The sequence below is a fragment of the Dendrobates tinctorius genome, unplaced genomic scaffold, assembly GCF_039654945.1.
Source record: "Dendrobates tinctorius isolate UK_male_01 unplaced genomic scaffold, ASM3965494v1 ptg000129l, whole genome shotgun sequence".
In the NCBI taxonomy this organism is placed as follows: Eukaryota; Metazoa; Chordata; class Amphibia; order Anura; family Dendrobatidae; genus Dendrobates; species Dendrobates tinctorius.
The window spans coordinates 32,813,124-32,827,774 of record NW_027361797.1 but is presented as its reverse complement, the minus strand read 5'-3'; the positions used below and the strand labels follow the sequence as shown (position 1 = coordinate 32,827,774).

Below are 14,651 nucleotides of genomic sequence, written 5' to 3'. Positions count from 1 at the left end.
GGGTGGACCTTAAGCCCAGGGTCTTTTTGTAAGGTGACCCTAGAAGCATTCCTGTGCCCTGCATGTATGAAGCCAGGCTGGTGCCAGTGATGCCAGGGAGCACCTACCAGAGCTCCTGCTGCTCCTCTGCGGCGCTGCTGCTGCTCCTGTCCTAGCCGGGGCTCATCTCTGTGGCTGCCCCTGTCCCTCTTCTCCCGGCTGCTGCCTCCTCCTCCGCCTCCTCTCTGCTCGTCCCCAGAATCCAGGCTGCTGAAATTCCACACGATGAGAGTCTGGATGAGCAGCACGGTGAGAGCCGCGGCGATAGCCGAGCGGGAGCGCCTGGCCAGCCTGCGAGGGCATGATGCCACCGCCAGCACCATCTTCACTCAGTCACCGGAGCCCAGCGGCAGCAGCGGCAGCAGCAGCAGCCTCCTCACACAGGGAGACGTCACCACAAAGAGGAGGGAGCTGCGATGTGGCGGGCGGAGGCTGAGCCCCCTCCTCTGCTCCGAGAGTGGGGGATGTATGCCAGCCACAGACAAGGGGCTGCAAACCACCACCGAAAAGCCCAGACCCCTCCAGAGGTGCAGGACGAGCCGGCTCCAGCCTGGGATGCTGAGGAGGAGGAGGAGGAGTGCGGCCATGGTACACACACTGCTGTGTCTGCAGAGGTGGCGATGAGGTGTCCCAAATATCACACTCACTGTATATACATCATATATACACACACTATATACATATACATCATATATACACACACTATATATATATATATATATATACACTGGGCACACACTATATATACATACATCATATATACACACACTATATATATACATCATATATACACACTGGGCACACACTATATATACATACATCATATATACACACACTATATATATACATCATATATACACACTGGGCACACACTATATATACATACATCATATATACACACACTATATATATACATCATATATACACACTGGGCACACACTATATATACATACATCATATATACACACACTATATATATATCATATATACACTGGGCACACACTATATATACATACATCATATATACACACACTATATATATATACATCATATATACACACTGGGCACACACTATATATATATATATATACATCATATATACACTGGGCACACACTATATATATATATATATATATACATCATATATACACACACTATATATATACATCATATATACACACACTATATATATACATCATATATACACACACTATATATATACATCATATATACACACACTATATATATACATCATATATACACACACTATATATATACATCATATATACACACACTATATATATACATCATATATACACACACTATATATATACATCATATATACACACACTATATATATATACATCATATATACACACACTATATATATATCATATATACACTGGGCACACACTATATATACATACATCATATATACACACACTATATATATACATCATATATACACACTGGGCACACACTATATATATATATATATATATATATACATCATATATACACTGGGCACACACTATATATATATATATATATACATCATATATATACACACTATATACACATATATAAATATACAGGATATACACATTATACACACACAATATATATAGACATACTATATATACGCACACTATACTGTACATATATATACAAATTCAAAGAAGCTTTATTGGCAGGACTAAATACACATTAGTTTTGCCAAAGCAAGTGTACAAAATGGAGTAGGGATGTTGGGAAGGGGCTGTAGGAAAGGAAGGTGGATGGGGGGTTGGGGCATATCCAGGGTGGGGGCCATAGAAGTCCATGGCATATCATGGCTGTCTTTCTCGCAGCCTATGGCATGCGCGTCCATATTGCGCTGCTATCTCCACTGCTCTCTCTTCTTCCCCCAGCAGGATATATGTTTTCTCTTCCTCCCTCATGGTGATGAAATCCGGGAACAGTGGAGAGTCTCCTGAAGTGAGTGTCCCTCACTGCTGAGTATTTGGTGCAGTGTAGCAGGAAGTGGGTCTCGTCCCCCAGGGCCTCCAGATCACAGTGTAGTACAGTCTGTCCTCCCTGGGCTTGTAGCTCTGTTTGTGCCGGCCGACCTCGATGGCCAGATTGTGGGCACTGAGTTTATACCAGCTCAGGATCTGTCAGTCTCTGGGGGCTGAGAGTTTCTCCAGGTATGGAGCCAGTCTGTAGTCTCTCTGTAGTCTCTGGTACATGGTCAGTTTCTGTGAGCTGATGATGTCGTTCTTCCAGTCACTTACGTACCTCTCCTGCCCCTCATCTACCATCTTCCTGATTCTGGCTTTTGTCAGGTTGTTGTGATTGGTGTTCTGGTCATTGCAATTTTATATATATATATATACACACTATATACTGTACACATATATAAATATACAGTATATATACATTATGTACACACTATATATAGACATACTATATATACACACTATACATATATATACACACACACTCCTACATCTGTGTCTGCAAGCGTGTATCATGTTTATCTATAAATATTATATGCACACTCTAGATATATATTTACTGTATACACACTATATACACATATATAAATATACAGTATATACACATTATAAAGAAATCAGCCCATAGATTTCCATAAATTATGTGAAATAATGGAATTTATTTACTACTTTGTCCACAAGCCTTTGTGGGAGAACACCCTTTTAATTCCTACACATAAGTCTGCTTGGCTGCAGAGTGATAGCGGAGCAGGGATTGGACCTGTGTATAGAGAAACTGCAGTAATTATTATTGACATTAGTAACAATAAAGTATTTGTGTTTATCTGTTTGGCTACATCAGCTTCTCTAGCCCTTTACATAGCACAATATTTAGGTAACACAAGGCCGGCGGCGTGGTAGAGGCAGATGAAGCAATCTTTCCATCAGCCGAGTGCTATCGGTCATGGCTGCTCGCTTGGTTACCGTCCTAACTGCTGCAAAACACATGCAACTTGAAAATGATCGCTAGTAAAAGAAAATATTTTCTCTAAGAAACCGTCTCAGAAAACAATGTGGCCGACACATCAGCGCGCTTCTACCACAATAATGTCGTAAAACATTTTTGAATAGACACAAAATAATTTTGCGCAAATATGTTGTGTGACTTTTGTCAGTTTCAAATCGTTTTTAAAAAGTTCCGTCAAAATGGAAGTAGCCGGGGTGAGAATGGTGAAGGCTACTCTCACCCCTGAAATTCATGGAAAATGGCAGCATTTCTTATGCCAAGTTTGTTACTCCAGTCAGTGACTGGAGTAACATTTCTGGTTAGGCGTACAAATGTGTACCCCACTGATAATATGTGCCGAATTCATCAAGTGACATGCGCCTATTAATGAATCTGGTGCATGTTAACCCATCATTAAGACTGGTATGCGAAATGCCAGACTTAATGAATTGGGGCCAATGTCTTCACTCTCCCCCTTACAAAAAAAAAAAGCTAAACAAAAAGAATAGATATATTGTATACCAGATCCTACAGATGGACACATATTGTTTGTCAATTACATACCACCACTTCTGCAGACTGGCCCTGCCCAGGAAACAAATACTATAGAAATATTTATAGTGATGAATACTCGCAATGGAAACAGTACATTATTGGAATTTCCCTTTTGTTGCCACAATGGAGAAATCAGACAGATTGTCACAAAAGCAAACAGGACATCATTACAGCCCCTCCTATCTGGGCATTATGGGTTTGTGGTCTGCCGTAATTTATACTTTGTGGAGTGCTGTAACGAGGAATTAAGCAAGTGGATAATAAATGTAAACAGATATTATTACCATATCAGATATTTATGTCATATCCACAGAATACACCATAGATGTTTGCCGGAGATTCCACTTCTGGGACTCCGTCTCCTACCTATCAGCTAAGGCTAAGTTCAGAAGAGCTCTACCTGTCGTAGCCATCACATCCAGAAATTATGGTAGTGGCTGGCTTTGTACACTAGTCCACTTAGCCCAGAACTTGCTTTTTGCATACACTCGTCTGGTCAGGGGATCAGGCTAATGCAGACTGCAATTTTTTGCATTCAAACATGGGGTCCATATGGAAGATAATTGATGTGCGCTAACACTTCGCATACAAATAAACAGCACATGGCCAGAAAGAACATTTGTGTGAACGGATCCTAGAGCCTGCCATATACATTAGATGGCTTTAGGCCGAATAATGTTTAAACAGATCGCTCCACCTACACCTATCTCGGCCTTTTCTCATGAACACAGGAGCATTTGTTCAGCCAAGTGCTCCTCTGTTAAAGAGAAAAGCACAAACTGACATGTCTATTGGCAGCTTATCTCTGGGGTAACCAAAAAATTGGCAGTCCAAAATCGGACATGCCAGATCCTTAACTATCAGGCTAAGTTCACACGTAGCGGAATTCCCGAGGAAGTTACCGCAAGAATTCCGAAATTCCATTCCGCGGGAAAATCGCATTTTAAATTCCCGCGATTTTCCCCCTGAAAAACTAGCGATTTGCAAGCAGAATTAGCTTGCAGAATACTAGCGTTTTCCAAGCGATCTGTAGCATCGCTTGGAGAACTGATTGACAGGTTGGTCACACTCGTCAAACACAGTGTTTGACAAGTGTGTCCAACTTTTTACTACTGATGCTGCCTATGCAGCATCATTAGTTAAAGATAGGATGTAAAAAATAATTAGAAAAAAAAAATATTGCTATTCTCACCTTACAGCGTCCCTCGCAGCCTTCCCGCCTCTCTCCACGCTCCCGACCTCTTCCGGTCCCAGTAATCCTTTGCGCGAATGACCGCGAGACGTCGCGCTCCCGCGATGTCATCGCGAATGACCGCGAGATATCGCCCTCCCGCGAGACCGCGACGTCATCGCGGTCATCCTCGCAAAGGATTACTGGGACCAGAAGATGCCGGGAGCGTGGAGAGAGGCGGGAAGGCTGCGTGGGACGCCGGAAGGTGAGAATAGCAATATTTTTTATTTTAATTCTATTTTTTACAGGGATATGGTACCCACAGCCTGGAGGACAGTCTCCTCTCCTCTGGACCGTAGATACCATCCTCAAATGTTCTGCTTATTTTTCGCATGGTGGGCACAGCCACATGCGGACAGTAAGCAGAACAATGCATTCCTACGTGGGCGGAATTGCCGCGATTCCGCAAAATTAATGAGCATGCTGCGTATTTTACCGCGATGCCATTCCGCCGTGGGAAAATCAGCAGCATTAGCACAGCATTGCGGAATCCCATAGGATTGCATGGGATGCTGTTTTTTTGCGTTTTCGCGGCAAAATTGCGCGTTTAAAATCACCGTGAAAACGCACAAAAACGCTACGTGTGAACGCAGCCTCATACTTCTGGATTTGAACTCTTGATTCTGTGGTCGGCGTCTCATTCCGCTGAGTCACAACAGATTCACCTTTTCATTGGGTGTCTTTTATCTATTATCATTGTTTCTGTTGGTTCAGGGTAACAAGTGTTTTTAATTTACTGTGTGTCTGTCCTATCACCTTTTGGGTGCAGCTTTAAATACCTTCCCCGTTAGTGTTTCCTGCTGGTGATACATTTTGTAGGATTTATACACTTTGCTGTAGTTTGTGTTGGATGCAGTTGTTTTATGTGTGATTATTCCTTAGGGAACTGCTGCTCTAGTGATCCTAGGAGCTGCTAAGGGCATTCATAGTAAGCCACCATCAAATGGGGGCCATATTGTGTTATCTTAGAGTGCCAATCTGTGCGCTCAGGCAGGGATAGACAAAGGTCAGAAAAGAGCTTTTCTCAGTCCAAACAGGTACCTATCAGGTTCAGGTATTTGTCCCCCTGGTTTGTACATGATCAGTGTGAATGTGCTTTGACAGTCATAACACTTACGGTAACATCTCCTACAATCATTTGTCGTCCGGACTTCCCATACACATTAATCTGTCTGTTGAACTCGTCAATAATGATGAATTCGACCAATGTTAGTCTAATGTGTGTGGAGGGCATGGCATTGATTGACTTGAATGGAGACAGTCATTCACATAGGTAGTTACCGCTCCATTTACTCTCTACCTGGATTTGTGGCCTCTACCAGCTTCATGACTATGAGCTGTAACATGGAAATAGCACAGGCGACATTGCCTCTCTCACCCTGGAAGAAGTGTAGGGACACTGAGGTTGGCCGCTGTAAGGAGGTAACAGAGACCCTCATGTACCTTCTCTCTCCTTGATGCTGTTCTCCTGTGTCATATATGGCACCCTGATGTTTTATTAATGTTTTGCTATTGTGTGCACTGTAATGTATTTGTCATGTACTGTAATGTGATGTATTGTGCTTTAGCTTAGGGATAGATTAATAAGTAGTGCAGGACCATAGGGGGATTAGAATAGAGGGGGCACAGTAGAGATAGAGCATAGGATAGATGAAGGAGTAGTAAGGTATAGGCAGCATAGGGGTTAAGTAGATTGGAGGAGGTAGAGCAGAGCAGCACAGAGCAGGGAGGTATAGGAAAGGCACTTCCTGATTAGAGGCAGAGATGCCTGGGCACCTTGCCCAAGGGCAGGACGTGTGAGCAGAATATTACAGGCCGTGGAGATAAAGCTGTTTCAGTAAGGGGCTCCAGGATGAGAATTGTGCAGGTGGTCACCAGCTTATACAGAACCGTTCCAAGGAAGGATCTGAAGCTAGCGGCTGGGATTAGGAGGCAGCTCAGTTGGCGAGCCCATTAGCCTATAACTCACAGCCGGACCTGGGACTGGTAGGAAGCTGGTGAGCCTGGAGCACGAGTGGGATAGAGATTATCCAGAAGAGGGACATCGATTGTCCTAGGAATCTAGTGGAACACGGATTGTCCATGGATATAGTTGAGCTTGCCGGGAAAGGGAAGCTGATGCAGAAGATAGAGCCTGTCCGGATGACAGGGAAAGATAAGAAGATGTCTCTGTGCTTGACTTGTGCTGCCTATGTGATGAATACGCTGTTGTCTAGTAAAGTTCAACTGTTGGAAAAAGACCTCGTCTCTGAAGTGATTTGTGGAGCCGACATGGCAGCAGCTAAGGGGAATCTGACAGAGCCTGGGAGTTTGCTGTGGTGCATGCTGCACATGCAGTACAAGGGACTTTATTTATCTTTTCGTGTACAAAATGCCAGGGTTCTCACTGACTGGTGCTTATTGAACTCACCCACCACTACCACCCTGTGCCACCTTGTTACACCGCATCCAACAATTTGGCCAGTTTAGGAGCAGCGCTTGCTCCTGACCTAGGACACTGACCATTTTTGCAACGAGCTGTTCACTACCGGATGAAAAATCCTTCCATTCTTGAGAACGGAAAGGATTTTTAATAAGGGATCATTTTTAAAGATGCTGGTTTTTACCAGCACTTTGCACTTTTTCCCATTTAATAGGATTAAACAACCCCTTAAATGTATGATACAGTGCTACTTGATTAATCAAGAATTGGGTCTTTTATGCCAGTCTTCATGAGCTGCAGCAATGGCATAACTAGAGTCCGATGTATGGGCCCTTGTAACATCCTAGAACCTACAAAAACATACGTATTTGCCCATCATGTGACGATGGAGTACATTTTTGGCATAATTTATAGGGCATACTTCATCAACGGGGATCAGTTCATCAAGGTATTTTTGCTAAAATTGTGTAATTAGACAAATGAAATGTTGCAATAATTTATTTTGCAACTTTTGGCATTTTTACACCACTGCCGGCTGTGGTGTAAAAACTTCAAAAGTCAGAAAAATTTTGCACCGTTTCATTTGCCTTATTCCACATTTCTAGCAAAAATACGTTGATGAATTAGACCCTATGATCTTGTGTAGCTCAGCCAACTGTACAGTACAAAGCTAGAAAACTTGTGTTGCAATCTGTATTGTAGTCCAGGGCTGCGTTCAGATTCTGCAGACTTCAGAGATGAAATCTTCCTGTAGTCTTTGTTGGCTCGTTCTAGTGATTAATATTCCGGTAGGTTTCTCTTTGCACAAGTCGCTGTACAGTAATCTGACATTGGAAAAAATGTTTCTCTGCATTATAGGAGTCCGCTTTTCAGTCGAGAGCAGGACTAGCTATGTAGAGATTTTCCACCTCTGTTCAAGGACAGCAAACCTTTTAAACAGCGATGAATTAAAATAGAAAGGCCCCTGATTCATCATTTGCGTTTTTATTTAAAATAGTTTTCTTTTTTGTTATGTGTTAATAGCTTTTTTTTGCACCAAATTCTTCCAAATTGTGCACACGGATTGATAAATTTTTTGCAAAATTAAAGATGTTATTTTTTGTCTTTTACCGTTTTAGAGTAACAAGTTGCATAAAAATCTTTAACGGGAAACTGTCATAACTTTTTTGGCCTATTAGGTAAAAATATCATTTAATTGAGTGTCAGTTATGCGTTCCACAACTAGTTCTGAAACCCCCTGACTCCCCATGTATCACCCATAAAAACCTTTTTTATTTGTCCCGTGCTGTATGTTAATCTGTTCGGTCCGGTCCGATGGGTGTTGGGCAAAGCATACTGCACACGCGCGAGGTCACATTTTAATGCGCACGCGCGCGAAAAATGTACGCGGTCTGTGATCTTCACAGCAAGCCGAGGAGGGGTGGAGTGACGGAACAAAGGCAACGCCCATCGGACCGGACCGAACAGATTAACATACAGAGCGGGACAAATAAAAAAGGTTTTTATGGGTGACACATGGGGAGTCAGGGGGTTTCAGAACTAGTTGTGGAACGCATAGCTGACACTCAAGTGATATTTTCACCTAATAGGCCAAAAATGTGGTGACAGGTTCCCTTTAAAATGTCGCACGTTAGTCTTCAACTGTGCAAAAATGAAATCAGTTTTAGGAGATGCAAATTAAATAATGAATAAAGCGCAAACATAAAAGTCACTATAAGTAGCATTACAAGTGTTTTTACTTCTGAAAAGAAGACTCGGATGAATCTGGGCACAAGAAGCTTTCATCCATGAAACCATCTTTCTTTGAAAGAATATTGATAAGCTGATCTTCATTATTTGCCCAATATAACTGAAAATTATATTTGAACAACTCTATGGACCAAAGACTTTATCTGCATTATGATCGTACACCAATCACTCCAGCAATGGTTGTCAGCTATTGACCTAATTCTATCCAATGTGCATTGCCACTTTTAGAAAACTGTACTGTGTCATCCCTTTGTTATTTCTCCAAAAAGTTTCTGAAAAAAGTAACAACTGGGTGTTACCATGTGGGTGCGTGTCTTTATATACTTTGAGGGCTCATGCAACGACCTTATTTTCATTACGAGTGTGATGCGACAAAACCTTGGATCTCACGCGGACTCGTTACTGTATTGGGCTGTGCACATAAAAGCTAAATCTACCCTGCAGTAAGTAAATAAATAACAATAGTGCATGAAAATAACTTGGTTAACATAATTTTGATTAAAAAAAAATGTAAAAGCCATCCCACCACGTCAAGGTGACCCAAGGTGGTGGTCCTAACCTCTAGTATTAAAATCTTACCATATGTCAAATTACAGAAATATGAATTAGGGTCGAACAGGACCGTGATCCTGTCTAATGGACACCCAGCAGTCGAGAGCTATATGAATGTAATGTCCAGCTAAAAAGAAAAGCTCATTTGACATATGGTAAGGTTTTAATACTAGAGGTTAGGACCGTCCCGAATACAGTCACCTTGATGTGGTGGGACCGCTTTTACGTTTTTTTGACCAGTTAGAGAAAAGATCTAAAGCAGATGATCCACCATAACAATTTGAATGCTGATGATTGCTTGGTTGTCGGACTACTGCGGCTCCCCAAAAATCCTGTGATCTGAATACTGGGTAGATAACAAGTTGGTATCTTTGGCCAACCCCTTAAAATAATCAATAATACAAATCTTCCTTAGTAGAGGAGAGTTTAAAGAGAATATGTCAGTGGGATCAATCCTTGTAAGACATATAGCTAAGCAGGTCATAGAAATTTGAATAAATGATGCATTAATATCTATGAGCTGATGTTTTATTCCAGAGAACTCTATGTTTTTCTTTATATTTAAATTTGGTGTGTTAATATTTATGTGTCGAGCATAGATATCCCTGAGAATATGCATCCAGAGAATATTTTAAATGAATGGGGTAGTAACGTTCATTTCATTTAAAATAAGCTCTGGAGGCAGATTCTCAGGGCGATCTATGCCTGACTCATATATCTAACAGCTAATTTAAATATTAAGAAAAATGTGGATTTCTCTGGAACAGTACATCAGATCATTGATATCAAAGTGTCATTTTATTCAACTTTCTATGATCTACATGCTTATATAGACGACTTAGAAGGGTTCATCCTATTGAAACATTCACTTTAAAGAATTGAGTGTATGAACCCACCAACCTTGGCAGGAAATCGGAAGTCTAGAGGTCCCATACACATGAGATTAAAAGGGGCCATACACATTAGATGGCTGTCATCATGCTTAGGCTGATTCTTAGGCCTCCAGCTATCTTAGCCGACATTTCCATTCTTTATGATAAAGCTGACAAATAAGGGTCTGTTCACATGTCCAGTAATAATCTACTAGAACAGATCCAACAGCAATCTGTTGACAAAAAAGTTGTGCAGACACAACTTTTTTTTTTGGCTAATAAAACTTATTTCAGCTGGATCTGTTTTGTTTTTTTTTACATTGAAGTCTATAGAAAACGGATCCGCTATATTGCCATCTGTTTTTATTTCATGTGAAATGGATCCAGTATGCAAAAACCGGATCCGTTTTCCATAGACTTCAATCTGAAAAAAATGGATCCAGTTGAAATCAGTTTTTTTTAGCCAGACAAAAAAGTTGGGTCTTCACAACTTTTTTGTCAATAGATTGCTGCAGGATCCATTTTATCAAATGATAAATGGACATGTGAACGTAGCCTAACACAACGGCTGGTGGCTCATCTCAGGGAGAACTATGTGATTGTCAGTTCGAAAACGGACGTGCGAAATTGACATCTCTCTTGACAACCAGTCGGCCGGCGTCTCCATACCCACTAGACTTTCGGGTCAACCTGACGATATCAGCAGGATCGGCCGGTATTAGTCTAATGAGTTTGGGGGACTTAAAGCTATTGGCTGGGTCCTATGGGGCCTTCTGGACTCTCCTCCGACAGAGGATATCAGGAGAGATTATGATCCGGCCTGTTAGATTTCCAACACTGATTTTTTTTTTTGTTCTTCGGGAGATAAGCCATTGCCAAAGTAGTTCAAAGAGAACACAAGAATGCTTGGGAAAATTGTGTGTTCTCATATATGGGAACGTCGTTGGAGATAGCTGTCATTAATAAGTGAAACTAACGAGAAGGTTACCAGACTAGGTGCCCTAACCAACCCTTCCGGAGGTCAGCTCTCAAACTAACATGCTAAACTTGAGCCAAAATGATGGCTTTAGGCTGGAAGATGACAATTAATTGGAAATATTACAATAAAATGAATAAAACTAGTGTCCTGTATTGCCTGAATATATATTCTGGAGATAGCTAGATAATTGTCTGATGGTAACTAATGCCAATGTACCTACCCTCAACTCTCATAACGTACCACTGCAGATAAATTCTCCTGTACAATCTAGGGCTGGAATGTATTGGTCCGTCCATTTTATTGCATTTGACACACGTGTTGTAGAATGGATTTTTCCAACGTGCCATCATCAATTTTATTTTAGTGAAAGGTGAAAAGACCATATTCCTCGAACCTGCCTGCCTCCGACTGCTGGCTCTACACGAGCCGGTGAAACGCTCACATTGCAACTTGTGAATTATTACAACCGCTGCTAAAAAGTTTAGAGGAAATTTAATCTGTACCCCTCCCCCCAACTATAATTTAATCCTTTTATGAGATACTTGTCAATAGAGAACAACACTGCCATGTGCAATTTATTACTGTGTAAAACATCTACCGCTAAGAAATACTTGACTCCTATGTGTTTAGGCTTCAGTGTTGCCTGATCTGTACTCCGGGTGGGCAATATATTCCTGGGCAAAGCCTTAATTAATCATTATACACTTAGGCACTGATATTGTAATTAATGTAAAATTGCCTGTTTTTCATAACATTGACTGTGCAAAATAACGTTTTAGCACCATTTTCCATACACTGTGACCCGCCATACCAGATACCGTAGTATATTTATCTCACTTATATAGTGCCATTAACTCCACAATGCTTTATAGACATTGTCATCACTGTCACCATTGGGGCTCACAATCTGGATACCCTATAGGGCCTGTCACACTAAGCGATATCGCTAGCAATATCGCTATAACGTCACTGGTTTTTGTGACGTTATAGCGATATTGCTAGCGATATCGCTATGTCTGATACTTAACTCCGTCCGCTCCCCTGCTGGTTATCGCTGATCGCGCGAGAACGTCCTGGACCGTTTCTCATCGTCAGCTTCCTGCGGGCTTCCTGCTGTGGAGACGAGCGACGCATGGACGCGGGCGGGAGGACATCAGGATCGCCTCGTCTGACCGGTAAGTAGCGACCCCTGCGATGTCGCTGGTGAGATCTGCCTGTGTGGCAGCTCACTAGCGACCACTTAGTGATGCACCAGCAATCCTGACCGCGTCATATCGCTGGTCGGGATCGCTGGTGCATCGCTAAGTGTGACAGTACCTTATCAGTATGTCTATGGAGTGTGCGAGGAAACCCACGCAAACACGGGGAGAACATACAAACTCCTTGCAGATGTTGTCCTTGGTGGATTTGAACCCACGACCCCAGTGTATGAGCTGTTCTACAGATTACGATGGCAAATATTTCCAGAAGTCATTCTCCTGGAGGATATCATAACACTGGTCAATGGCCGTCAACTGGTGGCACCACAAATGATCAACGAAACACATTCAAGATGTTCTATGATACGATCCTCCACCTCTACAACCTACTTATGCCAATTTCAAAGATGTTAGGATTGAGATATGGAGACAGTGAAGGTGAAGAAAATTAGAATTATTATCATGTACATGGTGCCATCTGCAATGAAATTTTCCCTGATACTTGAAATATTTTTTTGCTGATATATCCTTCAAAACCTTATTCAGGTAACCTATGCTAGAGGCAAATACAGGAGGAGAAAATAGCCAGGAGAACTTCACTAAAACCATACAGCTATGAACTTTCCCCAAATGTCCGTTTTATCATCTTCATGAAGGGATGTAGATACGTGACCTCTTTCTTGACTTTTGTGGCCTAATAATGGCTTCTATGAATGATAACAACATTTTACTTTTTTTTAAGGGCAGCATGGTGGCTCAGTGGTCAGCACTGCAGCCTTGCAGTGCTTGAGTGCTGGGTTCAAATCCCACCCAGGACAACATCTGCAAGGAGTTTGTATGTTCTCCTCGTGTTTGTGTGGGTTTCCTCCGGGTTCTCAGGTTTCCTCCCACATTCCAAAGACATACTGATAGGAAATTCATATTGTGATCCCCAGGAACAGCAATAATAATGTGTGCAAACTTTAAAGTTCTGCAGAATATGTTAGTGCTATGTAAAAATAAAATATATTTTATAATACTATATATAAAGGGCATGACTTTATGTTTGGATTGCAAGTCATTTACCACAATCAGACATACTGTTACATCATGTGAATGGCTCAGATGCCAATGGGCCAAGTACTGGAATTTTTTGTGTCCATTTTTATATAAAAAAAACTACTTGACATGTGAGCAGAGCTTAACAGAGATGCTCCGTTGATACTGCACATGGAGCAGAGTGCTATGTGTCAGATTTGACGTCATTCTCCACAAGGAAAAATGTTACCCCTTGGATTCCGGTCATGCGACTCTCACCCAGCCAAACCAGATCTCACACTCTGCACTGATGAGGGGCAAGACCCCAAAACACAGTGTCTGCAAATTGAGATTTTGGTTTTGGCTTTTATCCTAAGTCATGTGACTAGGCTTGCTACAGAGTCGACATTGACTTTTAGGATTGCTGCTTCCTATAGCTGGCTCTAGAGTTCTAGTCCTCTTCCTCGCTAAAGAGACAATTTGCATATTTCACATAGGAGCATTGCGGCTTAAACGTCTCCTCACCTCAGCATATCAGGCTTGACATGTCACTTTCCTCAAGAAGAAATGTTACCCCTTGGACCTCCTAAGCTGGAAATTCCAAACTTTTCTTCTAGATATCTACTATGCATCACAAATGAAAAAACAAACTCAGAAATTCTAAAGAACCATTTTCTGAAAACATGAGTGCACATTTTGATCAAACTTTGTGACCTCCATTCCTACCATAAAAAGTTGACCTCATTCAGATGTGTAACCTACGCTAACATTATACCATGTAGCTGAAATGCCTAGCTCAGAAAGTGGGTCCATGCCTGTTTGTACCAAGTACAAGAAACTACAGCAAAACCAAAGAAATGAGCCGGAGCATAAGCTGGTAAACATGCAACGTGTGAGATCATGTTTACACTGTGGCCATTTCAGAGAAAAAAACAAGAAAAAAACAAAATGAGGATAACTAACATTACACCAGATTGACAGGGCCTACAATCCTACAAATTGCGCTCTGGATAGTTAGGAGCTGATTTTATTGCAAATGACTCCTCTGACACTA

The 14,651-nt window shown here is 41.6% G+C and overlaps 1 protein-coding gene and 1 long non-coding RNA gene across 2 annotated transcripts in view; one reads left to right on the top strand and one right to left on the bottom strand.

The window, feature by feature from the left end:
• The window catches only part of XYLT1 (xylosyltransferase 1), a 378,224-nt gene extending 377,798 nt beyond the window's left edge, over positions 1-426 (bottom strand). The window contains exon 1 of the mRNA XM_073542934.1: positions 108-426. Within this exon, the coding sequence (XP_073399035.1) occupies positions 108-362 (255 nt within the window). The 5' untranslated portion in view covers positions 363-426. The remainder of the gene's footprint in view (positions 1-107) is intronic.
• LOC141047705 (uncharacterized) overlaps positions 1-14,651 on the top strand; it is a 190,873-nt gene that overhangs the window by 71,945 nt on the left and 104,277 nt on the right. The gene's annotated exons all lie outside the window — the stretch shown is intronic.